Consider the following 27,962-nt stretch of genomic DNA (forward strand, 5'->3'; position numbering starts at 1 on the left):
TGGTCCTCAGGGACCAAGTTGATCTCGATGTGTTTGTTTTTAAGATTAAGAGGAAATAATGTTTTAGAAGCACCATGAGCTCATGAAAACACAAAAGAAGGGTATTTCAGAAACACTTTTCAGCTGTGATTAAAACATTAAATTATTAATGCTGAAATCAAATTAAACATTGTATTTACTCTGATTTAACACTTTTCCTACTTTTATCTCAAACCAGAAGATGAAAATAGACAGGTTCATTATAATCTTTCAAGCAGTCAGCATTACTTCTCGATCAAAGCATAGATAGATTGTTCATGGATTGATGACAATCCAGGGAATTTGTTGGTATGTTTTATATACCAAAGTTTGTGAAGTTTAGTTGAAAGATAAAGCAAAAACATACTTAAGACAATATCTAAAATAATAAAAATTTTAAACTATTTGCAATTATATCATATAAACCAGGAAAATTCTAGTGATAGAAACAAGATAAAGAAGAAAAAAATGTAAAGAATATGCAGTTCCTTTGCAAAATGGTAGCTTAGAAGCTGTGTCTGCATAAATGGAAGAATATAGTTAGGGCAGCCACGAAGAACCAAAGCTTTGCTACCACTGGAACAAGATGTTCCAACCAACTCCATGACTGGCTGGCTAGCTGATACTTACACACCAGCAAAGTTCTCCCACAAATGGACTCCCTGACTACTACTGTAGCTACTACTGCTGCTACTCTTAATGGTTCCTATCATAGGCAAACTGTGGATCAGCCTTAAATGATGAATTATCTACAGAATTAGCACCAGTAGTGAAGAGACTCCTGGCAACACAACAGCCCTCTGTCCCAGGATAAACTACCACAACCATCCCAGCTGCATTTGCCATGGGTACTGTCAACATTGCAGTACAGCTGCTGTGCTTTGCTGCATCAGCTTTCAAAGCTGAGCAACCCAGGGAATCAGCATCAATTGTCTAAGTTGAAGGTTGTGCAAGGGTAACTTCTATGAATCTCAGAAGAACATGACAGCAGAAAGGCTAACATAGAATATAGACCAGAGCAGGGTAAGAGTACAACTGCATCTTACCATATACATTATTAATACTAGCTACCTTACATATATATACTGACCTTGCTGAGGAAGAAACCAGTGATTAACTCTAGCAGTACCATTTACTTTTAGGATTGCAATGGCTGTTCAGTCTTTTATATCTCCTGATTATTTTTTTTTTTTATTTTTCTCCCTACATCTGTGAGAAATGACATTTGAACTTTGATGGGTATTGGATTAGAGATTGTATTGACTCTGGAGATTCTGTTTAGTAATTTGGCCACTTTTACAATTTTAATTCTGCCAGTCCAAGTGCATGGATAATTTTCCATCTAACATCATTAATTTCTTTTTGCATTTTCATAGAATTTTTACATTCTCATCCCAGTTCTCCCTCCCTCTTCTCTGCCCACCCCCTCCCACCTCACTTCCCATCTGCTCCTCAGGAGAGGGCAGGGCCTCCCCTAGGAAGTCTGCTAAGTCTGTTCCATCACCTAGTTGAGGCAGGACAAAGGCACCTCTCCACTCCTACACCCCTGTGTCTAGGCTAGGCAAGGTATCTCTCCATATAGAATGGGCTCCACTTAGTCAGTTTGTGCATCAGAGTTAAATCTTGGACCACTGCCAGTGACCTCATATATATAGACTCCCTTACTATAGGTGACATCTTTAATTTCTTATTGCTTTAAAGTGTCTTAAAGGTTTCATTGTAGAGACCTTTAACTTGCTTAATTAGGTATATTTTTAAATAGTTAATTTTTTGAGCAATTGGAAGTAGGATTTTTCCATGATCTTTATACAATGTATATTTAGTTATCAACTAATATTCTTCACCAAATCTAAGTTATTCAATGTGGGTAGATGCTTTAAAACCTCCAAGTATACCAGGTGCCCAGCCAAATAATTTTCAATTGTATCAAAACATGTCCAAATGATTCTTTTTGCATAACAGAATAACAGGAAGGGCTCATAATCAATAAATATAGTTTAAAATAAAATGTCACTGCTAAGAATCTCTCATAAGAAATGCCAACATACAGAGCTCATGGAATCTTGTGGAAGAAGGGGAGGAAGGATTGTAGGAGCCAAGAGTAGTCACAGACACTACATGAAAACTCCAAGAATCTAACATTGGTTTATAGGAGCTTACCCACTCTTGACAGACAACCAAGGAACCTGTATGGGACTGACCATGGGACACTGACCATGGGGACTGATCTGCATCTGTGTGACAATTGTGTATCTTGGTCTTCTTGTGGAAGCAGCAACTGGTTTGAGTCCTTTGCCTGTTTGGGACCCTTCACTCCTACTGGGTTGCTATGCCCAGTCTAATGGGAGGGGAGATGCCTAATCTCACTGCAACTTGCTATGTTCCCTTGATATCCATGGGAGGCCTGCCCTTTTCTAAAGAGAAAGGGAGTGGAAAGGGGGGTCACAGAAGAACGGAGGGAAGGAGGGAGTGGGAGTGTAAGAGGGATGGGAAGTGACAGAGAGAGGCTAACATGGCTGTAGAGGCACCTCACTGGTTAAAAAACACTGCTTTTGCCGACTACCGTTTCAGTTCCCAGCACCCACACAGGTAGTTAGTTCACAGCCACATGTAACTCCAGCACCAGAGCAGCTAAAGCCTCCAGCATCCTTGAAGCACACACAGTCACACGCACGTTCCCACTCTCAGACATATATACACGTATGTACATAATCATAAATAAAAATCTTCAAATGAAGAAATGTCAACATGCCCTTTATTCTCCACTGTATTCTCTCTCCTTCAAAAGAGTAAGACACCCCTTAACAGCATCACTCACATGCTCAAAACTCCAGTTTCTTTTATTACTTCTTTATACATAAACCCATTTTATTATTTTTAAGTTATGAGAAAATTTGCCCATTGCAAATACTCAAAATACTGCGGAATTCATAAAATAGGAAAGTATATCCTCCTAATTGTATCCCCCAGAAATGAATGGAAGCTTGCTTGTTATTTTCCAGGGTTTATTTCTGTCTCTTTTCACATAAATTTTGATCCATGTGTATACCTGTACATCTGTATTTTAAGTGAGAAAGTGTTTTTTCCTTCTCATGTAATAATGTAGCAATACACACATCTCCCTGAGATACAGACCTATCAGAATTTGTGTAAGAGTATCAGAATTTGTTTCGAAACTAGTGGCCATTATGTATATATAAAAAAATGTAACCACCATAATAAAGAATCTCTCCCAAGATTTTGCTGCCTGTCCTCCAGTCTTTAGATTAATTAGAAAAAAAAAGTTACCATGGGTCCTTTCAAAATGTATAATGCCTAACAATTGAGGAACCCAAAATACTGCTGGAGTCACTCACCACTGAACAGGTCTGAAGGCAGAATGACAGCCTCAATTTAAGGAACTTCTATAAGGATATACTTCACAACCACCTAGCTGTATGATTTAATATATATATCATAATGGAGTAGCTATACAGATGCTGGGTAACTGCTAGATGGAAAAGTGTGCCACACCAGTCCTGCAGGGTATGGAGGGTTATGGAAATAGACCCTGTCAGGACTGGAGCTCAGGAAATGGAGTGTAACGGGTCAAGTGCAGTATCAATTTGGGGCAGGCCACTAGGCAGAAGTGCTCCTGGCATGGGTCAGTGCCTCAGCTGAAATGAAGGAGAATATAAATAGAGCCAATTAAAAGCAATCCCCCTTTGGAGGTCATTTTGGTCTTAAAATAAGACAGGCAGACAGCTCTGCCTATCTGTGGCTAAACACTAAAAAACAAAACAAGCAGCAGAACACATCTCCAGTCCTCCACGGCCTGTGGATAAGCAAGCAACATAAAAGGGAAATCATAAATTGCATAATCCCAAATAGGAGGCTATGGAAGATTGCCAGGTCCCAAAGGTTACCATTCAGTTTTGTTATGAAGGGTTGCCTCACCAAAAAAAGCTAAAAAATATCTAAATTTTTGAAGAGGTCATTTTAGGCAAGCATATTTTTTTGATCTGAATTACTTGGGTTGTCAGCATACATTAAATAAACTCAATACAGGTCAAAATACAAATTTATGAGCATACAATGTTCCAAATATTATGGTAAGTGTATCCACTAATTTTTTCTAATCTAATTGAGGCAACAATTATGGGGGAAGAGTATTATGGTAATGGTTGCTCAAAGCAGAAAAGGCAACTTGATAAACACCATTCTAAGTGAAGACAAGAACTCTGTTTGAACCTAATCTCTCTCTCTCTCTCTCTCTCTCTCTCTCTCTCTCTCTCTCTCTCTCCTTTTCTCTCTCTCTCCTTTTCTCTCTCTCTCTCTCTCTCTCTCTCTCTCTCTCTCTCTCTCTCTCTCTCTCTCTCTCTCTCACACACACACACACACACACACAGTAATAGCTACGCGTTCTACCTCAATCAGTGATGTGATGTGTGTTCACCTACACTGACCAGTCAACATTGTTTGCAATAGCATCCACTTACAGAACTCCACAGGACTCTTTGTAGGAAGCCAGAGCTTCAGCACTGAACTGCTGATTGCTGGGTGTTCTTAGCAAGTCAGCTGGTCTACCAGTACTCCCTGTGAAATCAGTAGAATGACAGAAACTCTTTCTAGTGCCAAATGAAACCGTTAGCATCAGTTGATGAGATCTGCTCTCAAAGTTTTGAGAGCCCGTCAAATAGGATAATGTGTCACTCTTTCTATTTTTCATATTACTTAAAAGTCTTCAATACCCTGAAAAAGAAAACACATTCTTTCTGGATGTAAGTGACAAAACCATCATATATCTAGGTGTGGTAACAAAATGTTTGATGCTTCTCTCAGGGTCACACAGATGTCTCCTGGTCACATGAATTTAACTTATAGTTTCTCTATTAAGATTCAATTCTTGGGAGCATGGGAGAGGTGGAGGCTAGAGAAAGCAAAATCATCTATAAAATCTTTACATCAAGCTCTTCAGAAAGTAAATCCTGAAATACATGATTTCTAATTGTTCACCATTTTAAAAAGTCTGGTGTGTGTACAATGACAGATCTATTCCACCTTCATATTTAAAACCAAAAGGAAATCTATAACCTGGCTTAAAGGAGATGAAATGCAATGACAGCATTCATTACCCTAATGGGTGAGAGAGTTTTTAAATATAGCATTGTAGTTCACCCACCGTTCTGTTAATGAAGACTATTATTACATTGAGAGACACAGACAGACAGATGGAGACAGAATGACAGAAAGAGAAAGAGGGTTCAGGGAGGGGGGTGAATAGTATTTATGTCTGCACTGTGTATGATCAGAAGAAAGGATGGAGGATGTATACCAGTAACTTTTATCAATACTTCTGAAAATAAATCTGGATTTCTACATTTTATATTTCTTTTTTCCTCTGGTCAAAAGATTCAAATTTTTTCAATCCATTGAAAACAATGTTTCATTAGTGATAAGGAAAATGAGATTTACAAATGTGTCTACAATTAACAGCATGGTGTTTGCAGATGAGCCTAAGAAACCAACATTTTGTAGAAACACTCCCAGAAGGAATAAACTATTAATGTATGATATTTTCAGAGCAAATGGCATGTATGTAAATTGGCTCACTTTTGTGTGTGTGAACTGTATCAAAAGAACAGTGACATCCTCCCCCACAAATGTTGAGCTCTATCACAGATTATGTTGCCACAAAGTCTCAATCTTAAAGCTTACTGAAGTATGACCTCAGCTAGCTGTATATTTCTGGGTTTGTTAGAGATGATATCAAGGGTGACCATTCAGTTATTTATGTAGCAATCGGTACTCAAATTTTGAGGAAACTTGTTGCATAGCTCTTGTCATTTGATATCATGGAAGAGTATCAAGAATGTGAAATTAATTAGGTACATCATCAGATTAATAATGCTTTTTTATCTCAAAACATGCTATTTCATAGATGGAATTTTGTTGACTGTGTCAAGTCCTATATAAATTCTGCTACATTAATTACAAAATGGTCTAGACAAAAAGGATAAATGTTCTGTCTTTCTATTGAGCATATACTATGATGTGCTTTATTAAATAAGGTATATATCACAGATAAATTGCAGATCTAATGACATTTCCCAATCATTTTAGTAATTAAGCTATCTAGTCCTTTCATTATTCACTGCTTTATTGAAAGTGATCTCTCTTACAACAGGTATTTGTGATGATACCATTTCCTTGAAAAATCAAATTCACTTAGAGAATTAACTATTAGTCTAGTTGCCAAATGGAAAATGAGTTTGATGATGGAAATAGGAACAAGAACAGCAGACGAAAGACAAGAATGGTTCAGTATTCAGACAGTAGTCAAGCAAGTGAAGTAGACTTAAACTTTATTTGAACTGAAATAATGGAGCATTAATATACTAGACTGACAGATTTAACAAGAATGACTCCAGCATTTTAGACGTCAAAACTTAATTCAATGGGAACAGAATTTTCTTACATGGAAAAATATACTCAGTCTAGGAAATGGATATCAAAGCATGTTGAACTTATTTTGGTATAAATTTAAGAGCTATAGGAATGCTGGTGAAGATGGAGGAAGTACTTGGCTAGAAGAATGCATAGAACATAACTCAGCATACATAGCTGACTTGGAAAAATGAAAATTATATCCCATAGATTTCACAACAGTAGTACTGAACTAATGGGGGGGTGAAGAGTATAGAAAGAGAATACAAGAGCACTTTGGACCCATCTTTTGAGAATTATGAAGTTGGGAAGAAACAAAGTGAGTCAGTGGAGTATAAGGACCATTGGGAGGCATGAAAAGATATTATTCCAAAGAACAGTGCTCAGCAATTTTACATGCTGTTGGGTCTAGTAACACACAATCATCATCACCACCACCACCATCTTCATCATTATTGACCCCTGATCCCTGTCTGTATCTTGGCAGTCGTTAAATGTTTTTAGAAAAAAAAAGAATAAATAAAACCTAAGGCATACGATGCACAGAAATAAGATGAAGTAACTTTCAAAAAAACTGCAGAAGTTTGAGAATGAAAACAAGCAGAGAAATACTGGTAATTCTATTAATCAGGATGATTTATGCAAGCTGCCACTATAGACAAACCCAAGGGCTTTACATAATAAATGTTTATGTCTTGTTCTTACAGTGTTCGATCATGACCCCCCACACAGCCCATCCTGTGATTTTGCCATCTGGAATATGTGGCCTCTAAGTTCGCTGTGGGAGGAAAAGAATCCATGGAGGAGGCCCACTAGCTATTATTGTCACTCACAGTCGATGGACTAGAAATAGCCAGAGAAATTGAGAATTCTGCCAATGTACACTGAGAGCATTCATTGCACACATATACATACTGCTGCTTCCACAGAAATGGAAACAAGATTGAGGGTCAAGGACCATTCGACCTTTCAGTTGGTTTATTTTGTCAGTTTTTTAAGAAGAGAGGCATGAGCACACTTGACATTCAATGACAAAAGTCTGAGTGGGGGTTGGAGTGTGGAGGATGTTATGAATGTATCAAAGTAAGACATTTCAAACATCAATGCTTCCTGAGAACACAACAGGGAATAGATTGCAACACCCAGGAGAACTGACGGCTGATAGCTCTGGTGAGCATTCTCTTAGAAGGGATACTGGCTGAGGCATATCTGAAAATTTGGTGGTGACGGGATGAATCGGTATCAGTTTCATGGCTTCTGTGTCCTCACTGTAACATGAAACAAGGTCATGATTGGAAAACTGAGAGAGGGTGTTGGAGGGCTGAATAAAAGCCTGGAAGATACAGTCTGGGTAAACAAATGATGTAATTTCTACAGAGGACATAAGCCTTCTTCCTTACTACCCTCTTTAGTGACAAGCTTTCTAACATGTGGATATATATAATACAACCAAAACATGGCTTATATTCATGATGTTATGCTTGCTTTCCATAATGCTCTACTGTTCTCAAAGCTTCATTTGCCTTGTAAACCTTCACTAAACCTTCCCCTCTTCATTCAGTCAAGCAGGTTTTGTTTGTTCTAGGAAGACTTTGTCCCTTCCCCTTTCTTCTTCCTCCAAAATGCATGTGCTCTCCATTGACCACATTCTAAGTCTCCTGAGATCACCAAGCTTATCTCTTTCTTTTGATTCTCAGACCAAGCACAGCACCTGAAACAATAAGAAAAGCTCATGATCATTTTGGGATCAGCGATAGGCATTCAGTGGAATATAAATTCTATCGAAGATGGTGAATAGTTTGTCTAAAAATGTGGTTGAAACATAAAATTTAATTAACTTGAAATATCATTCAAAAAATCAAAACATGATGGAAACCAGTCCACATTTACTAAGGAAGCTGAGGTGTTCTCTGGCACATAGGCAGTTTCAAGTCAGAAACACTGTAAATAACTAATTAAAAATCTTTCTGTTGCAATAAAAATAAAATGCTTTAAGCAGTCTAACCTGCTTTCCCCAGTTCATTTAGTTCCTTCCTCACTGTGTAAAAGCCTTCACAAAATGCACACCAGCTTTACACAGGGTATTTTTGAACAATTGAAAAATGAAAGAAAATAAATTGTTAAGGCGTGCCATCTGTTTTGTTTTTCTGGAACCCGGGGATTTTATTTTTCCTGAGAATCAAGCCACTTCACCCTTTTACAGTGATTCATTAAATCTTCGCTGCTGGGGGTGATGTGAGACAGGAGAATCACAAGCATGGCATATGAAAAATAGCTATTTCTCTTCTATTTTGTATATTCACTGCTTCCAATTAACCTAGGGTATTTCTACCACTTTGACAATTCTTCTCAGCTCTCTAGGCTACTTGGGTAGGAAAATTCAGAGTTAGTTCCCAATCTGACAACCTAGTCCTTACCTGACCTACATTAACATGCTTATTTACGTCTCCCATACCACAGTCTATACCCCATTAAAATTCTACTATTTGGCAGTAGCTCCTTGCAGTATTTCTCAAAATCAAATTTAAATATCAGGCCCTATTGGTGCCACCACTGCAGGCACATTTTCTCATTATCGGGAAGTAATATGTGATTAGTAGAAGTAGTTCTTGTAGAGTTCTCAAATTCTCAAATGGCTAAAGAAAAACATTTCTAACATTAACACTTTATCCTTAATAACTTATAAAACCAAATATTGCCTTCAGAAGTTGAGAAAGCCCCATATCAATGGGAAATCCCAAAATTGAGTTATGATGAAAAGAACACTGGCCACAAATTTGAGAGTACTGGATTCTGTCTACAATTCTGCCAGTGACTAAGACACAGAGTGTCTTTGAATCTTATATTCTATACATGTGAAATGAGGGCATGAGACCTCTGGCTTTTAAAGACCAATTAAAATCTAATGATGTAAAGGCTACCTAGATAAAACCTTAGTTCACACTGTGAAACCTGTTTATCATTCATACTGCTGGGTGCTATAAAATCCAATAGATAGAAAGGAGGGAGGAGCGAATGAACAGCTATATATGAGGAAGCTGATAAGGGCTGCTGAATCACCAGCAACTGGAAGGGCAGGATGGGGGCCTCTTGGCAGAGTAAACAAAAAGAAAAATGCAATTATAAAGTCATTTTCATTTTGCATCCCTGTCCACTACTGATTCAGCCACTACTAATTGTTCTTGAAGGTGTTATTTGCTCCTACAACCAATAATGAATAGAACAAAGACTTGCCATTCTTTGATGACATTCTCCAGAAATTGCACACATCACTCCTCCCCCAGCTTGAGAAAATGATCATATGGAAACACAAAGATTTTAAAAGGGTCTGAACTTCATCTTTTGCTGAGAGAGAGGTATTGACAGGCAAGAGCAACAGTGTAATTAACTACACTGGAGGAAAGAAACAATGAATACCAAGGAATGTTCTCTCCGGCTTGACTACTGGCTTGTGAATGGACTTACCATGTGTTTCAGTGGGGAATGATAAGTAGTTTTGAACTATTCACTTTCTATTTTCTGTGTTGCTTTGATTCTTGTAACAATTATGTGTTTCATCCAAGTCTATCCCCTCATGAAAGAAAGTAACCAAATAAATGCTTCCACTTTACTCCTAGATATTCAGCATGGTGCCTTGCCAAAAGACATCTGTATTTTCTGAAACAATGTCAACTGATCAATCTTTAATCACAAAAAAATGGAATAAATGCTCAATAAAAGTCTCATTGGCTATACATTTCAATGACAAATTCTTTCAAGGCACTCTTCCCTCAATTGTCACCACCAAGAACCAACTGTTCACTGAACAACAAAACCATCCTCAATTAATTCACTGTTTTATTTTGTCTAGAAATCCTTTGCTCTATTTTCCAAGAGACTGTGATTTTCTTATGAATGTCATAAAACTACATAGAACACATGAGGGATGTGCTTTAAATTTTGGTATCATAATAAGTTTGGTGATCTAATTCAAATGGTAGGCCATTATTTGATATTGAAAACTTCAATTTACATGTTTAACCCAAACATGCACAATCTTCCTTGAAAAATCTCTGGGGATGCTGACTTATGGGCATTAATCTGTTAATACACCATTAAGTTTCAATGAATATTTCTATGATAATTAGAGGTAACAATAACGATGTAAATGACACCTATTACTATAATACATTCAACTTACAGTAGAAATTTAGTCTGTAATAAGTCCCACCCTGTATGTCTATTGCAGCACAGGGAATACTTAGGATTCCATATTGCAAGTCACTTACCATTCACTGAGTTTTTTTATAGCCACTGTGGTCTATTTGGTGAATTTCAGGCGCTAAAGACTATGATAGTTCCCCATGAATATAGAGCTCTGACTTTTAAAACAATGACTGCTCAAAACTGAGTTAAGCATCTGGCAAATGTTGTTTCCTTTGAACTTGGCACATATTTAGCCTAACATAAAAGACAGAAAATTTTCAGATCCATTTTAAGAAATCAGTTATGTTTTGGAAGGTTAAAAAAAAAAATGCTACAGTTCCATGACCTCTACATCTGTGGAAGAGCATTTTCTTCACAAAACATTTGTTTACTTCCCAAGATAACCCAACTCCAGTTCCATCAGAGTTAAAGAATGAGTAGTCCACAAAATGAGGGAAAGAATCAGAAAAGGGCATGTCTAAGTCAAGTTTATTTTTCAAAGTGAGTAAAGCCAAGTGTATGAATTACTTCACAAAGGTAAAGGATGCTGGGGTGTTTCTATGTATAAAACTTTCTGGAAAGTTCCTTAAAGTGGAAACTAATGTAGACTCCTAAAATTCCATCTTTTGCTCATGCATTGTAAAACCGAAGGCTGTCTCACAAACCACAAGACACCCAGGTGTGATTATGACAGAATGTTCTGCTGTGACAGGCAAAAGTATCTGCTAGGTATCCTGCCCCAGTCCCTTGAACCCATGGCTGTTACTTTGCAGGGAAAATGGAACTCTGCAGATACTTGTAGGGCTCAGGACTTGGGATGGAAAAAAACATCTGGAATTACCCAGGGGCATCTGATATAAATCTTTCAAAGAACCTTTCTTAAGTCAGGAGGTGACCAGATCAGAGAACAGTGCTCACAGAACTGCAGCCTTGCTGGTTTGAAGAAGGAAGGGACAATAAAACAAGGTATTCCAGTGGCTTCTAGAAACCCAATCTCAAGGAAACAGGTCACTTTCAGGCATTAAGAGAGAGACTTTTCATTTCATCCCAATGAGACCTTCAGTGAACTTTTAATTTAAAAGATTACGTGTAAGAGGTATGTGTGGTTTTATGCCATGACCTCTGTGATAATTTGTTAGAGTAACAACAGAAAATAGCTAAATCTGAGCAGAACACTTTGAATTCCTCTGGAACACTTATTAATATTAAAATATAAATTTCAGTGGCATTGACCCACTGTGTCCCAGTTCTTGGAAATGTTTCTTTAGTATGCGATATTCTTCCACTCAGCAATTCTAGTGTTTCCTCTTACACTGTAGTTCTATTTAAAGTTTTATGTTTTTCAAGTTTATTGAAAACTAAGGAAAGGAAATGAGAGGTCAGGGGAAGAATATAAGAGGAAGGAAGGGAACAGCAAGAAAGAAACCCAAAGAGAAAGGGGAAGATTTGTACAGTTTCCTTAGGTGAGCAGACCAATAAAGGAAGTCAGGTCTTCCACAGCACAGGCAATGCAAAGCAGCCTTGGCTGTTCTACAATGAAGATGGGGCTCCCTGTTCCTCCAGGAAGCACATGTGTATCCATAATTGACTTCTGAACCTGGCCAACACTCAATATTTCATATTCAATCGAGAGACTTTTCCTTTACTTTCCCCAAATTTCTGATTATTTTTTTACCTCTAGAATAAAATCTCCAAGTTTATAAAATACTAAATATTTTCCAAATCTGAGTTTCTAAATCAACACATTTTAAAACCTAATATCCCAAACAGTTTATTTACCCCTTCTCTAGGACAAGCCACAAGCAAAACTAAATACAGTGAAATAGGTCTTTGAGTATTGGGTTTTAACTTTCCAGAGGATATAGTCAGTCCCACATGTTGGAAATCTCAAGGCTATATAGAAAGTCCACAGGTTTTCTGTGAGTTTTCAGATGCGATAATTTGGGATTCTCAGAAAGGTTAACTATTTTGTATTTCAGACGCATTGAGTAGGTTCGGAAGCAGAGACAGATCAAATATATGGTAGTGAGTTAATATGCTGATGGTGTGAACTTCTAGCTTTTATAAGAGCCAGTGGCCTTTGTGATCCACCTACTGGACTTAGGAAAACGTGCTGCCAACCCATGCAGCCATTCTCTTCAGTTGTGTGCTCACAGATGAACCCAGCAGGCTTCTAGGATATTTCTGAACCCATTGGTACCTCACAGACAGTTCTGGTTAAACTTGGTAGACCACAAAATTAAACAAACAAACAAACAACAAAAACAACAAAAAAACACAAATGCAATTTTGAGAGATGGCTAAGCCATTAAAAGCACATGTTGCTCTTCCAGAGGACCTGTGTCTGTTTCCTAGCACCCATATGGTGGCTCGAAAAAATATGTTCTAAGTCCAGTTTCAGGGAATCTGACAGCCTCTTCTGGTGTCTGAGAGAACCAGGCACATGAGTGTAATAAAGGCAAATACCCATATATTAAAAAACATTTTAAAGAACTAATGTTGGGAAAGTACTTATAAATAAGAGGGGAGTAATAGGAGTGGGAAGGGGATGAGAGATACTAGAGAACAATAAAGTCATCAATTAGCAAATTTAATAAACATTACAAATAATTTCTACCTGAGCAGGGAAGGCATTGGTGTAATTAAGACATATTATCTCAGTACCCCAGAGGCTGAGACAAGACCTGGCCAGCCTGCATTATGTAAATAGACTTTGTCTTTAAAAAAATAAGTGGCTGGTAACATAGCTCAGTGATGGAATAGTTGCCTAGCATGGGGAGGGGGCAATTATACTCATCCTCTTTCATCCTATTAGTGTGTGAAGACTTTATTAAAGTTTCTGATCAATTTTACAAACCAGGAGTGTTTCTCTCTCTAGGTGGTGAGATCTATCTGTTTAAATGTAAACTTCAATGATAATCATCCCACATCTCCCATTCTCTGTAGGAAAATATTGAAGGCTAAATTCTGCCTAATACCTTTCTCCTAATTGTGTAGCCACTTCCTACTATGCAGATTGAAGGAAGCTTTTTTCGGAGAGTGGCCTTATCTCCCCACTTCAAAGTTTATAATCCCTTCCATCTTTGCTTACAGTGATGCTGAACTCACACTTGAGTTCTGCTCTTGCTTCACTGTTTTGATAATCTTAAACAAAACATTCCCCACCTGTCTGAGTTTGTACAGTACAATTTTAGTTTTGACAGGGAAATAGCTAACTATGCAAATTATCATGAAGTAAATGCATCTACATTCTTTAACACATGCACAGCTAAAGAAAAGTTAACAAGGGAATTTTATAAAATTATCCTAACAACTACATCACCTATCAACTACAATGAACACATAAAACTTCTCTGTGTTAGAGAAATGTTGAAGGTATCACTATCCCTGATCTCAAATTGTGCTGCAGAACTCTAGTAATAAAAAACAGCATGGTTTTGGCACACACACACACACACACACACACACACACACACACACACACACTGATCACTAGAATCAAATTTAAGATAAAGATATGAGTCCATACAACTGTGGACACCTGATTTTTAAGAAAGAAGCCAGTAATAGACACTGGAAGAAACGGCATCTGCAACAAATGGGGAATAGGTCTGCATGTAAAAGAATACAAATGGATACATATTTCAATCAAAGACCTCAATGTAAGGCTAGATAGACTGAATCTGAGAGAAGGGAAGTAGCAAATAGCCTTGACTTCATTGACAGAGGAAAAGACTTCCTGGACAAAATACCAATATCATAGGCACTGAGAACAACAATTGTTAAGTGATATCTTATGAAGCAGACTGGCTCCTGTATAACAAATGTCACAATTATTCAGATGTAAAGCATCTGGTTTCAGTATGGGTAACGATCTTTACTAACTACACATCTCATAGAGGGCTTATATCTAATATACATATATATGTATAATATATAAACATATAATGTGTGTATTATACATATATATATGTGTGTGTGTGTGTGTGTGTGTGTGTGTGTGTGTGTGTGTGTGTGCTCAAAATCACTGAACATCTAGAAAACAATAACCCAATTTAAAAGCTGGGGTACATCTCTAAAAAGATTTTTCAAAAACTGTGACTGAGGAAACTCTTAAAGAATGGTTCAGCAATCTTCATCATCAGGGAAGTACAAATCAAAATGACTTTGAGATTTTTATCTTACACCTGTCTGAATGGCCAAAATCAATAAAAGAGATGATGGCTGATGCTGACAAGAATGTGGAGTAAAAGAAATGCTGATTACTCACAGGAGCACAACCACTGTGTGAATCAGTGTGGTGGTTCCTCGGGGACCTGGGGAAACAGCTATGCTGCTCTAAGGAGCATACCCAAATGACACTTCATCCTACCACAGAGATACTTGCTCAACTGTGTTTACCCATTGCTTGTTCTGTTCATAATAACCAGTGCTTAGAAACAACCCAGATGTCTATCAATGGATTTAATGGGTGTTTCAGCAGACATTGTAAATGGGTGAAGAAATGTGGTACAATTATACAATTGACTATTACTTAGCTATTTAAAACAAAAGTGGAATCATGAAATATAAAAGTAAATAGATGAAGCTAGGAAAACATCTTGAGTGAGGTAATCCAGGCTGAAAATGACAAATGAGGTATGTATTTTTTTTTTTTTTTTTTTGGTTCTTGAGACAGGGTTTCTCTGTGGTTTTGGAGGCTGCCCTGGAACTATCTCTTGTAGACCAGGCTGGTCTCCAACTCAGAGATCTGCCTGCCTCTGCCTCCCGAGTGCTGGGATTAAAAGCATGCACCACCACCACCTGGCTTATGTATTCACTTTTATGTGGATGTTAGTTAAGTCTTCAACAAGCAGGCTACAATCCATACCATGACAGAGGTTAGGTATACAATAAGGGTCTGGGGAAGGAAGGACAGACAGACCTCCCTAGGAAGGAAACATAATATAGATCGTTACAGGTGGATATATGGGGGTAAGTTTAGAAAAAGAGGATCAAACAGGGAGACGGAAAATGGAGGAGGATAAGACAGGGAAATACAGGGAGGGAAAGCTAAAACTAAGGGTCATTGGGGAGGGTAATATGGAAACCTAATATAGTAGAAGCTTCTTTAAATGTATTTATCTGCTAGGCAGTGGTGGCATACAACTTTCAGCCCAGCACTCAGGAAGCAGAGGCAAGTGGATCTCTGAGTTCGAGGCCAGCTTGGCCTACAGAGCAAGTTCCAGGACAGCCAGGGTTACATAGAGAAGCCCTGTCTCAAAAGCAGAACAAAAAATTATACATCTATGAAAGAAATCTAAATAGAACAACAAAATAACAGAGGAGACACAGCCCCAACTAGGAAAAGGAAAAAAAGTGGGAGAGGCTGGGAATTGTTGATAATGGAATACCTGTTATGTTTTTGAAGAAAAAGAGAAAAGACTCAAGATGAAACATATTGACTAGTTTATTATAGGGCCCGGCAGAGTAGGGAGAATGAAAGAAGAGGAACAGGGGTAATGGCTGACCACCATGGCCGGTCACCATAGAGAAAGCCCGTAGATGGGAGAAGAGAGAGTGAAGCAGAAGCAGAGAGAGAGTAAAGAGAGCAAACAGCAGAGAAGTTGGGACTTTTAAAAGGAAGACTGTGAATGCGCACTGAGGTTCCACGCATGCCCAGAGTCCTCAGCAGGCCGTAATGCGTGGCGGGTGATGTGGTGATGATGTAGCATGTTTTCCTGTGGGTTCCCTGACTGTTGTCAGGGGGCAGGGTCTGTCTCTTAAAGAGATATTGCCGATCAGTATTAAAGCCTGAACCTTTCAATACCCCAAACAATCTAGGCTACTGCCAAGACTATTGGTTGCTCTCCATAAAGTGATGGCAAGGCCCTATTGCTGAAGACTACCTAACACACTAAACATGAAGAATTTGAGCTGGTGTCTACCTAGAGCCTTCACATCTACCAAAGGAGCATTGATGGTACTAGAAAGGTACTCTGTAAACTACCATAGCAGGAAGGTAAACACCAACCCAGATACAAACCTTTCAAGCTACAAGAGTGACCCGCCTGCAAGATATGCTGGTGCAATAGTTGCACAAAAGTTGATAGTAACCAATCAATATCTGATTAGAATTAAGACCCACTCCACACCTTGGAACCAATGCCCAACACTGTTTTTGGGGCCTAAGATCCTGAGACAAGATAGGACATAGACCTAAAGGACCTTATGCAGAGAGAGAGAGGGAGACATTGGAACACTCAGTCCTAATTGAGATGTTTCCATCAGATAATTCCCCTCAGATCTCAGAACTCTGTGAAAGAAAAGGTGAAATGATTGTTTTTAAGAGACAGTGGGAATGTAAGAGGCCAAGGGAACACAGTCTCTGGGTACACCATGCTGATGCACATATGAACTAACAGAAACTGTGGTGGCCTGCACAGGACCTACACCTGTCTAAACCAGATTAATGCCAGTACTGAGAGGGGAAGAAGACACAGGCTTCCATGCCTAACCCAGAAGCTATCTCCAATTGATAACCCCTTATCAATGAAAGGTTAGTTTACTCCAATGAACTCTCACCGGATGTACAAACCATTAAGACCCCATTCCCAGTGATAGATGGCCAACATAAAACAAACTCAATGGTAATTCTGGAGGGTTTTGTTGCTTTTCTCATAATTCTTTACTTTGTTGGGCATGTTTTTTCACCTCATGAAGCTTTTGCTTACATATCATGGTTTCTGATTTTTTTTATCAGTTTTCTGTGTATGCAAATTTGTGTCTCAGCATCTGTATGTGTTTCTCATGTGGGTTTTTTTTGGCATTTTTTCCCCGTTTCTTTGTTTTTTCCCTTTTCTGGTTTGCTTATTTTTATTTTGTCTTATTATTTTAGACATCCATTTTGTAATGAGCAAGAAAGTGAAAAAGGTAAAGATTTGAGTGAACAGGTGGAGGGGATCTAGGAAGAATCGGAGGAGGGAAACCCATAATCAAAATACATTATATGAAAGAAAATCGGTTTTCCATAAAAAATGAACAGAGAAGAACAAAACTTCTGTGTTAGGAGGTAATAATTAATTAATTTAGTAATGAAATTAATAAATAAGCTTACAGCATTTTCCAAGGGACTGTAAGAAAATGGAGGTATAGAATGGAAGACACACTCCTGTTCACTGTGATATACTAGCTGGTGGGGGTTCTGAAATGTAAATCAACAATTGTAATTCAGCTGGTAATTGCTTTCAGGGGAGTACATGTGCAGAGACTTTAGAAGGTCAAAGAGGAGTATCTAATTTAGATTGGGGAGGTTTTACAGAGCAAGTGACACTTTAATTACAACCTGAAGGATCAGTAGGTATTAAGCAAGCCAGAGTTAAGGAAGCTGAACTAGGCAGCATAGCAATAGACACTAGAGACAGAAACAACAAAAAAAAGAGATGTGCACAGGAAAGTCAGACTGCCAATAGTTGAGTGTGAGATGACTTAATCAAGAGTGTGTAATGTCTGCCATTTCCTGCTCATCCCACAATACATCCATCAAGAAACACTTTGAATCCATCTTCTACAACAAAGCTTGTTTGTCTTATTCTCTTCATCTTCTACTTTAGATTATGTTGGAAAAAAAACATGGATTTTAAAATTTCTATTTCAGAGTCTCAAAATTGAGCCATATCTAGGCCTACATGCTAGTAAATATTAGCATGGAATTCATCTGCTTCTCACTACTCATAGCATCGTTACTGGAAATTTAGGGTATCCTGTGTGTGTAAAATGAATCACCTTATAAACTGGGGCCCCCTGTTTAGGTTCTTAGTCTCATTAATTAAGGGAAGTTAAAACTCTGAAGGAAGGCAGATATACTGGTTGGTTTTATGTCAACTTGACACAAGCTAGAGTCATCAAAGAGGAAGGAGCCTCAGCGAAGGAAATGCCTCCATGAGATCCAGCTGTAAGGCATTTTCTCAATTAGTGATCAATGGGGGAGAACCCAACCCATGTGGGTACTGCCATCCCTGGACTGGTCATCCTGGGTTCTATAAAAAAGCAGGCTGAGCAATAGCCAGAGTAGCAATCCAGTAAGCAGCTCCCTTCCATGGAATCTGCACGAACTCCTGCCTCCAGGTTCCCTTCTTGAGTTCCTCTCCTGACTTCCTTCAGTGATATGGAAGTATAAACCAAAATGTCCTGGCCCATATATTGGAAATCTATTCCATCCCACCAGGAGTTCAGAGAACCTGGACTTCTATTGTCTTTGAGATTTTAGCTAATGACTGCAGGATGTCCTGGCCTCAGTGAATAGCTCCTATCTAAATAACAATAGACATAGTCTCAGGTGAGTGTACACCCACCCTGAAGGCTAGTGGTATGTTCTGGTATGGAGTGCCTGAAGGCCAAGTACAGTTACAGAGTATCTTTAGGATTAAGAGAAATAATTGCTATCTGCCCTTTATACATGATAATAGATGTCTTCTGCCATTGTCCCCACCTTTGAATGATTATTTAAGATGATGCTTGAATAAACTGGGTACTTTCAGTATTGACTGACCTTGCCCTCCTGATATGATCTTATATCTCTGTCCTTTCTGTAATGCTGGATAGCTAGCCTTCCCTCATCCACACTCCCCAACTCAGAAACTTACCCTAGGCTGCTGTTCTGGTTCTGATCACAGTCCTGAAGACATCAATCCAAGACATATGGCCCTCAACATGGGGCTAATACAGTCACCAATACCAAAATAAACTCTTTCCTCCCCAACTTGCTTTTTGGTCATACTGTTTTGTTGCAGCAATAGAAAGCCTAAGGTACCAGAGTATAATTTTAAGTTTAATGGAAAAAAAAAAAAAAACCTAGGGGAGGCAACCCTTACATTTCAGCAGCTACCAGGAGGGGAAAGATGGAGAAGAGCAATTATGAAATGCATTTTATAAGTAGTCATAATTGTGAAACAGGGTGTGGATATCTCCCACTTTAGAGACAGAGAGTGGGAAAGCCCAGAGCATCAAAGAAAGCATACCTAGGTTTGGGGAAGTAACTAGAAGAGGTCAAAACAGATTTTATGATAGAGGAAAGTGTTGCTTTGCTGAGTAATTCACAAAAGTGGGCAGGTCTTAGGAAAACACAATCATGTATCCAAGTGACTGCACTGAGTTCAAGGTTCCTGGGAAGGAAAAGTACATTAATAGGAACAATTATTCCTTCTGCTCTATTTAACTTGGCTGAAAACAATCAGTCATCGTAAAAAACATGGCTTCTTTGTCAGGTAACTCTTATGGGTAGGATGGAGAGCTAGGTCTCTATTCAAGGCCAGAGATATAGTCCAATTTTTGACCAAGATAAAAATAGCTTTTCCTTAATGGGCCTACTATACTACATACCCTCTGCAGAGGTGTAACCCCTAACATCAATAAAGAGATGGTTTAAAAGTGGAGAATGCATGTGGTCCTTTTCCACTGGGAAAATCTAGAGGTCCAATTCTAAAGCTGTTCACCAGAAGAGATTGGTGTATGAACTAACAGTTCAGCCATATTCTCTGGTGTAACATCCAGGTAAAGGGGCTTATTTAAAAAGAGGTAAAAAAGACAGAGATCCTATGTGGCATTTCTCGGTAAAGAACCAACAGTATTCTCATTCCTGCAACTGCTGTGTTCAGGGTCTGTCTGAGCTACCTGTCTTGTTTACTCTAATCAGCACCACAGCCTTGACCCTGGAAACCATCCTTTGCTGCCTCATGCCAATGGGCACCTTGCTTCCTTCTGAGTCTCCCTGATGCCACTCTTTAAACTGCTAGTCTAATCTCCATGAAACCAGCATGATTCTTTAAAACCATAAATGATATTCTTTGCTCAGTTTTCCACACCCATTGCTTCTCTTTGCCTTGAAGAGAAAATCCATACTGATTATTTGAGGATAGGGAACTATTTCTATCTGATTTTCTGAGTGTATAAGGATTTCCACTAAATCCCCATCCTAAGAAATACTTTTAATTACAGTATCAGTGATTTAGGAAAGGAACTAGGAAAATATGGCCTAGCCTTTTTTGTGGTGTTTGGATAGACATGGCCCCCATAGTCTCATGTTTGAATGCTTGGCCCATAGGGAGCAGTACTATTAGGTGGTATGGCCTTATTGGAGTAGGTGTGGCCTTGTTGGAGGAAATGTGTCACTGTGGAGACGAGCTTTGAGAATTCATATATGCTTAAGCCACACCCAGTGTCTCAGGCCACTTCCTGTTGTCTGCCTGCACACCACCATGTTACACCATGATGATATGGACTCTACCTCTGAAAATGTAAGTGAGCAACAATTAAATCATTCCCTTTATAACAGTTACCATGTTCAAGGCGTCTCTTCACAGCAATAGGAACCTCAACTAAGACACTCTCGTTCTCTTACCTCCTTTGTGATTACTGAGCTTGTGTAGACTTTTCTATGGTCCTGCTCTCTATCAACATGAACATGTTAAGACTTCAGTGGAGATTTCTGCAATTGGCTCCTTCTTATTTAGGTCTCATCCCTAAAAGGCCATATTACATAGAATATCCCCCTACCTTATAATTCAGATCAGGAATATTCTTCAAAAGTTCATATATTGAAGGCTTGTTTCCATACTACTGGTGCCGCTTAGAAATGGTGGCAACCTCAGGAATGGTGTATATAAAGACTTCTGAAGGGTGATTTGTTCACTGACCTCATCCACTCTTTTCTTCTGGACCCCAAGAGATGCAGCAGGATTTTGACTCAGCACTTTCCCAGACAGACACAAAGGATAATTTCTTAAACCTAAGAAACTGTGAGCCAGAATCAGGCTCTTTCCCTTTAAGTTGTCTTTCTCAGGGAGTTTGTCACAGCCATGAAAAGCTAATACACTCTGCACTTTCTCTTTGAAGCCACTATTATTTTACCTATTACATTTACCCAGTAGCTAATGTTTTCATTTCAGTTTTATTTTTTATTCCTGTGTTTTCATATTAGAATGTAAACCTGGAAGAAGGGAATTCCTTTCCTTCTTAGACATTGTATTTCCAAAGCTTGTCACCACATTTGCCACAGAAGGGAGAAAAATAACTATTAAATAGTTGAGCCTGGAAAAGCAAAAAAGGATTAAATTCTAAAAAATAACAAAAAGGCACAAATTTCATGGCAAAAACAACTTGCCTTTCCCAAGCAGAAGGATTTCAAAAAGTTTTAAAAGAATTGTTCAAAATTAGTGAAATATGAAAGTAAGTTAAGTATCTTCACTTTCAAATAGTACTTTTGTAAAGAACATTAACTCTGAAATCATATACGCAAGAAACATTATACAGTGACATTATATAAGTAACATTATACAGAATAAATATTGTATTTACATATAGGGGATATACATATATATATATATACATATATGTATATATATATATATATATACACAAGCATACATACATGCACACATGTAATAGAGAGAGTTCAGAGGACATGAATTTGAGTGGAGAGAGCACGGGGGTATGCATGGAAGGAGGTAGGATGGGATAAAGGAAAAATGGTGTAATTATGTTTAATTAAACCTGTACACTGAAACCAATAAAGTACCTACATTTGGCAGTAAATATTTTATATTTACTATCTTTAAAAAATCACATCTATCTAAAGGGCTTTACTTCTGTAAAAGATCATATTTGGCTAAATACTGATAAAAATCTTCCACTTATTTCTTTGTGAATTTAAAAAATTGAGTTTGCTGTCCTGTGTTGGTGGTATCTTCCATATTCTGTTCATCACTTTTGTTCTTCTGCACCTGCTTGAATGTGTACATGCGTGCTCACATGTGTCAGGGCACACTGTGTTTGCAGGTGTGCCCATGAATACGCATGTATTCATACATGCAAGTGGAGACGCAGTTTTGGTGTCATGAGTCATCTTCAGTTCTTCTGCATGTTATTCATGGAGTCAAGGTCTCTCACTTGAGCCCAGAGTTGCCACATAGAGATGCTCTGACTAGCCAGCCAGCATGGTCTCCACCTTCTAGGCACTGGAATCACAGAAAGGGCCTGTACATTGGCTCAGCTTTCACACTGAGGGTCTGAAATTGGCCCTTCCCACTCACCCTGCGAGCATTCTGACAGAGGCCCCTCCCCGATCTCGTTAATCACTTTTAATCTCGAATGCACTCACACACACACAAACGTTCCTCTCCACAACTGCCTAAACTGATACATTGATTTCATAAGTGAAAGCAGCTGAGGCATCACAGGTGATTTAAAAGACACAATTTCAAATTCACTGCCTTGTAGATGCTATAGACAGACAGGTTTTTAATTTGTTGGCACTCTTCCCCTGGTCGTTGTCACCTGCTAGTGGTCTAAAGATAAGTCAGCTAATGTATCTAGCCTGAGGTAGACAAACCTGGGGACTTACGTGTCTAAGACAAAGATACAGATCTTCCCCAGTGACAGCATTTAAATTCTCAGTCCATATTCTGAGAAAGATGTATTAATTCAAGGGAGGTTGCTCAGGAATTACAAAGACAAGAGATCATTTCCCCCTTTAACACTCCATTCTATTGATCCTCTCTCTCTCTTCCACTCACCGCCGAGGACTGGAAAGGCACCTAAGCAACAAGACTATCATTGCAGCTGTCAAAGTGACATTCGATTAAGTCGGGCTTTGGGCTTATCTTTAAAAGTGGCTGGATTTCTATGCTAAGAAGTTAATCCTGATGTCTCTGGTGCAATTACATTTGTAGCTTCACCCAGGGTTTTTATTCTGTCTCTTTTTCCAGAGGCAATTAGGAAGGAAACTTGAATAATCTGAATGGTACCTGTTGTTTCTTCTGGGAAACTTTGAGAAAAGGGAGGGAGGTAGACATCCCAAGCAAGCCTACTTCACACAAGATCTCTTGCTCCTGTCTCTATAATGTGAGGATTAGCCAGTGGCAGGTTAATAAATAATCTTAGGTATCTTCGGCTGCAAGTACAAGGCCAGGCCTCTAATGATTCCATGTACACAATTTAAATCTGGCAAGAATGTTCTGCCATTGAAGGCAGGCACAGTATAATCCCAATACTCGGAAGCTGAAGCAGGAGAATTCCCATGAGCTGTAGGTCAGCCTGGGATGCATAGTGATCCCCAGACCAAACAAGGCTGAGTATCAGAAGTTGACTCAAAAAAAGCAAAGCAAAACAAAACTAACAAGGAGAAAAGGAAGGGAAGGATGGAGGGAGAGAGGGAAGGAAGGACAGGCAAAGGGAGGCTGTTAAGGCATTCACTAAATTCACAGGGAATGGTGATTCGAGATACAGGACACAGAAAGAAATGGGGCAGGAATTATTAGTCCAAGTACCAGGCAATGATATTTCTCATGGCTTACCAAAAACCATACCACCATAGCTTTTAACTCTCAACTATTTATTCATTTATAATTGTACTTCCTCACAGTTAACTATCTGTTAGGACTATTATTTCTGACTGGTCTCAAACTTGTGCTGGCTCTTACAAGGGGCTATAGAAGGGACTATGGCTTTAAAATGAGTTCTCTTCTGAGAAAACAATTTCAGAAGGGGTGACAATAACCTGGGGCTACGGAGATGGCTCAATGGGTAAGAGCAGTTGCTCTACAAGCATGAGGGCCTGGATTCGGATCCCCCAAATGCAAATACGAAGTCAGGCATGGCAACAAGAGGACCTCAGCACTGGGAGGTGGCACGATAGGCAGATGCTGAGAGGTCATGGCCAACCAGGATAATACACAATTTCTGCTTCAGTGAGAAAGCCTGTCTTGAGGTAATCTGGCAGAAATCAATAGAGGAAGAGAGTAGGTAAGGCTGTGCAGGCTTTGTAATGTGTGTATGTGTCGAGACCACCCAACCAGCAAGGAAGATGCAACGCTGAGACTCCTCCTTAAGCAGTTTACTCAGGAAACTTAAACAATCTTCTGACCCTGGGGAAAGGCCCCCCACAGCTTAAAAGCACTCTTGCCAGCCAGCCCCAGAACGCCATGTGGCTAAGGCAGATAGGCTCGCATTTGCTGATGCAAGTTTGAATCTTAGACCAAGCCAAATAAGGAGTTGTTTATTCCAGAGATTGCTCACCCTCGGGATGGTGGAAGGCAGAAACCGGTGCCATCTTCTGCTCTCCACATGTATGGGCACACATACCCATACACTCATGTATAAACATCATAAACACCACATAAGATACACACAGCAAAGGAAGGTGGGGGCAAGGAAATGAAAAACTATGTAAAAGTGAAAGACACCATAACAACAAGTGTTGAATTAGCTGGCCCTCACCTTAGATACAATAACGTGATGAAATTGCCATCACATTCAGTAGCATAACCATTTCAAGGAGCAACCACTCAAATTCTTATCTCATTATTCTTCATTTGTATCTTTGCCAAATAAATGGCTTTTTTTAAAACTTCCACAAAAGAAAACATGAAAGAGCTATGTAAATGTTCTCGGCTTACAACCAAACTGAGGAAGTTGGCACTTTGAAATTTTTCTACCCATGATTTCCAAAGATTAGCCCTGGGTGGTGGTGCTCCTTTGTTTGCTTGTTTGCTTGTTTCTTCCAAGACTTTTAAGAACAAGGTAATTGTTATAAGTACCTTTTCTGTCTTAGGACTCGAGAGCTGCAGCTCCAAATGGACCACTTCAGATTCACTCCTTATTTTCCAGACATGAAATAAATTTTAGAGATGGCTATTGCAATAGTTCATACCCCTTCCAAAATTCAGGTTGAAATTTAGTACCTGATGCAACAGTAAGAAAAGTGGAGGAGCTCAATAGTTCATAGGGATAGGATGGGGAAATTGACCTTAGAGAAACAGCACTAGGGTGTAGGGAGCCATCCCTGCATTCTCCATTACAAGATGGCGCCTGCATCTGGCAGGCACCGAATGTAAACAAGTTAGTGCACAGGCGCTGGGTAACTTTCCATTCCTTGGTCTCTGCCTCTTCCATGGCGTCATATGGTCCGATGAGCTGCAGCGAGTCAGGGGGTAACACGTCGGAGGCGGCGGCTGCCAGCCTTTATAAGGGATGGGTTCTTGGGAGTTCAGGGTCTCCGCCCTGTAAGCTTATGCTCTCTCTCTCTCAAGATGCATTAAAGCTTTACTGCAGAAGGATCCGAGTGTCCTGTGTCGTTCTTGCTGGCGAGACGATCGCTAGGGACATCTGGTGCCGAAACCCGGGACCTTGTTAACATCACCGGCACCGCGGAGACCCCTCGGAGGACGGGGCGGATTCAGAACTGCAGGGTGGTAAGTTCGGAGAGGTATGCTTAATCCTGATACCTTTTTTTTTTTTTACTTTGTCCTTAATTTGTCACCACCATGTGATGGGTCAGTAAAAGCCTTAACTCTAGTCTTCATTCTTCTTTTGTTCATATTGGTCTTATATTGTGCTCATCATGGCTGGTGTTTCAGTTCGAAACCAAGCTTACCCCAGGTAGCCGCCAGAATAATGGGCTCTTCAAAACAGAGAGACCTAATTAAAAACTGTCTAGAGGATGAGGCTTGCTGTCCCACAGTAGCAGAGAGTCAAAAAACGCTTAAAGAGGTACAGGATAATATATCAGAAACCGAACGAGATGAGAGATTAGGAGCTCAAAAAAGGAAGGACATGTCTAAGAAAAAGGGCCCTCCCCAGGATACAAAAAAGGGGGGAGAGAAAATAGGGAATGACCAGTCACACCCCGGTAAATTTAAGAGAAATAAAGACTCAAAACCTAGTCTCTACCCTACGGTGAAACTAGAGGCCTTGGAGCTGAGCAACTCAGACTCTGAGATTTTAGACTCTAGCGAGAAAACAGAGCTAGAGGAGGACAGATACCACCCTGATAGATATCGGCTGCCAAAAGTAAAAGCAAATATGAGTCTCTTCCTTTTCTTCTTCTGCTGCATAAGAACACACCAGCATCAAGCCAGCATCCTGAAGCAGAGCTGAGAGAGACATTGCTGGTGCCCTGACTTTAGACTTCCAAGCCCCCCAGAGTTGCAAGAAGCAAACTTCTATTTCTTGTAGACGTCTGTGTTTCAGATATTTTGCTCTTCCACCATGAAGAGTGTAGAATATGTCTTCTTGAAATAAGATGCATGAAAACAGATACTGAAACAAGAGCAGATGTTTTTATAATCTCCTTGTCCTATTTCTGATAGGAGCATCCTAAAACAGATGAGTCTACATCTGCATGAAAACAAGTACACTAATTAAGATTATTATATTTTCCTGAAATACTAGGTTTATACTATAATACATATTCCAACTTTTCCTGCCTAAAATATGGAACTTATGACTGCGATATTATAATCTGAAAACTTAAACATGTATAGGGTGTTACTTTTAAGTGACCCAACACAATGGGTGCATCAGCTTTCTTTTCAATAAAACAAGTTCCTTATGTGCCTAAAGTGTGCTGCTCTTCACTTTGACCTTACTGGGAAATATTAAAATATAAATAAAAGCTGATACAAGAGTACATCTATATAAGAGAAAGATGCTTCTTCTTTAACATTTTCAACTTATTTTGAAATCATCTATTAGTATTACACAGGGTTCCAGTCTGCCAGACATAATAGGGTTACTACATACTTGGCACAGAAGAATGACACTGGCTTAAGAGATACACCCCCAATTTTTCTTGCATAATTTGTTTTAGCTCAGTGAATGCACCTTTGGAGGGAGGCCTTACATATTTACTACATCAGAGAGCTGTGTAGCAGCAAAGCACAACCCATAATGAGAAAGTACAATATTGGTAAATGCCACTTTGCTGACTAAAGAGTGAATGGCCCCTGTGTGTCAGAGGCAGCATGTCACATGGAACACCAGGTGAAGGGGACCTGGTATGGGTCAGCATTTGAAGAACTGAAAACTGGTAGAGGTGCAGAAGATCCCACCATCCCTGAGAGTGATGACAAACAGATGGATTGAATACCCCAGTACAACACATGGCTAGAAGGATGTGAAATGAGATATAAGAGGGGTCATAAGGAACAGAAAAGTCTCTAGAATACTGGAGCTGTGTTCTTTAAAATGGGAAACTGAATTTTAGATGTCAAACATTCATTATCATTAGAGTAAATATACACAGTAGGAGAGGAGGTGCAGGAAAATTTATATGTTTTGAAGTTAGGTGTATTATGTCTTGTGGGCAGGGAATTATATTAATGAAGCAATCAAGAAATCTACAGCTGCATCTTGGTAGCTTTGTCTCCTGATGGTTAAAATGCCCTACCATGGTTAGACAATTTTGAAGTTGTAGATAGATCCTTCCTAACATACCAGGAATTTCCTCACCCTTCCCCCCCCACACACACACAATGACTATCCGTGCCCATAATTAAATACTGTAACAAGCTGGGAAA

The 27,962-nt window shown here is 39.2% G+C and overlaps 1 protein-coding gene across 1 annotated transcript in view; it reads right to left on the reverse strand.

The window, feature by feature from the left end:
• Positions 1-714: 714 nt before the first annotated feature.
• Tafa2 (TAFA chemokine like family member 2) overlaps positions 715-27,962 on the reverse strand; it is a 214,926-nt gene continuing 187,678 nt past the window's right edge. The window contains exon 4 of the mRNA XM_035451357.1: positions 715-951. Coding sequence (XP_035307248.1) covers positions 715-951 — 237 coding nt within the window. The remainder of the gene's footprint in view (positions 952-27,962) is intronic.

The sequence above is a fragment of the Cricetulus griseus genome (assembly GCF_003668045.3).
Source record: "Cricetulus griseus strain 17A/GY chromosome 1 unlocalized genomic scaffold, alternate assembly CriGri-PICRH-1.0 chr1_0, whole genome shotgun sequence".
Taxonomy (NCBI): Eukaryota; Metazoa; Chordata; class Mammalia; order Rodentia; family Cricetidae; genus Cricetulus; species Cricetulus griseus.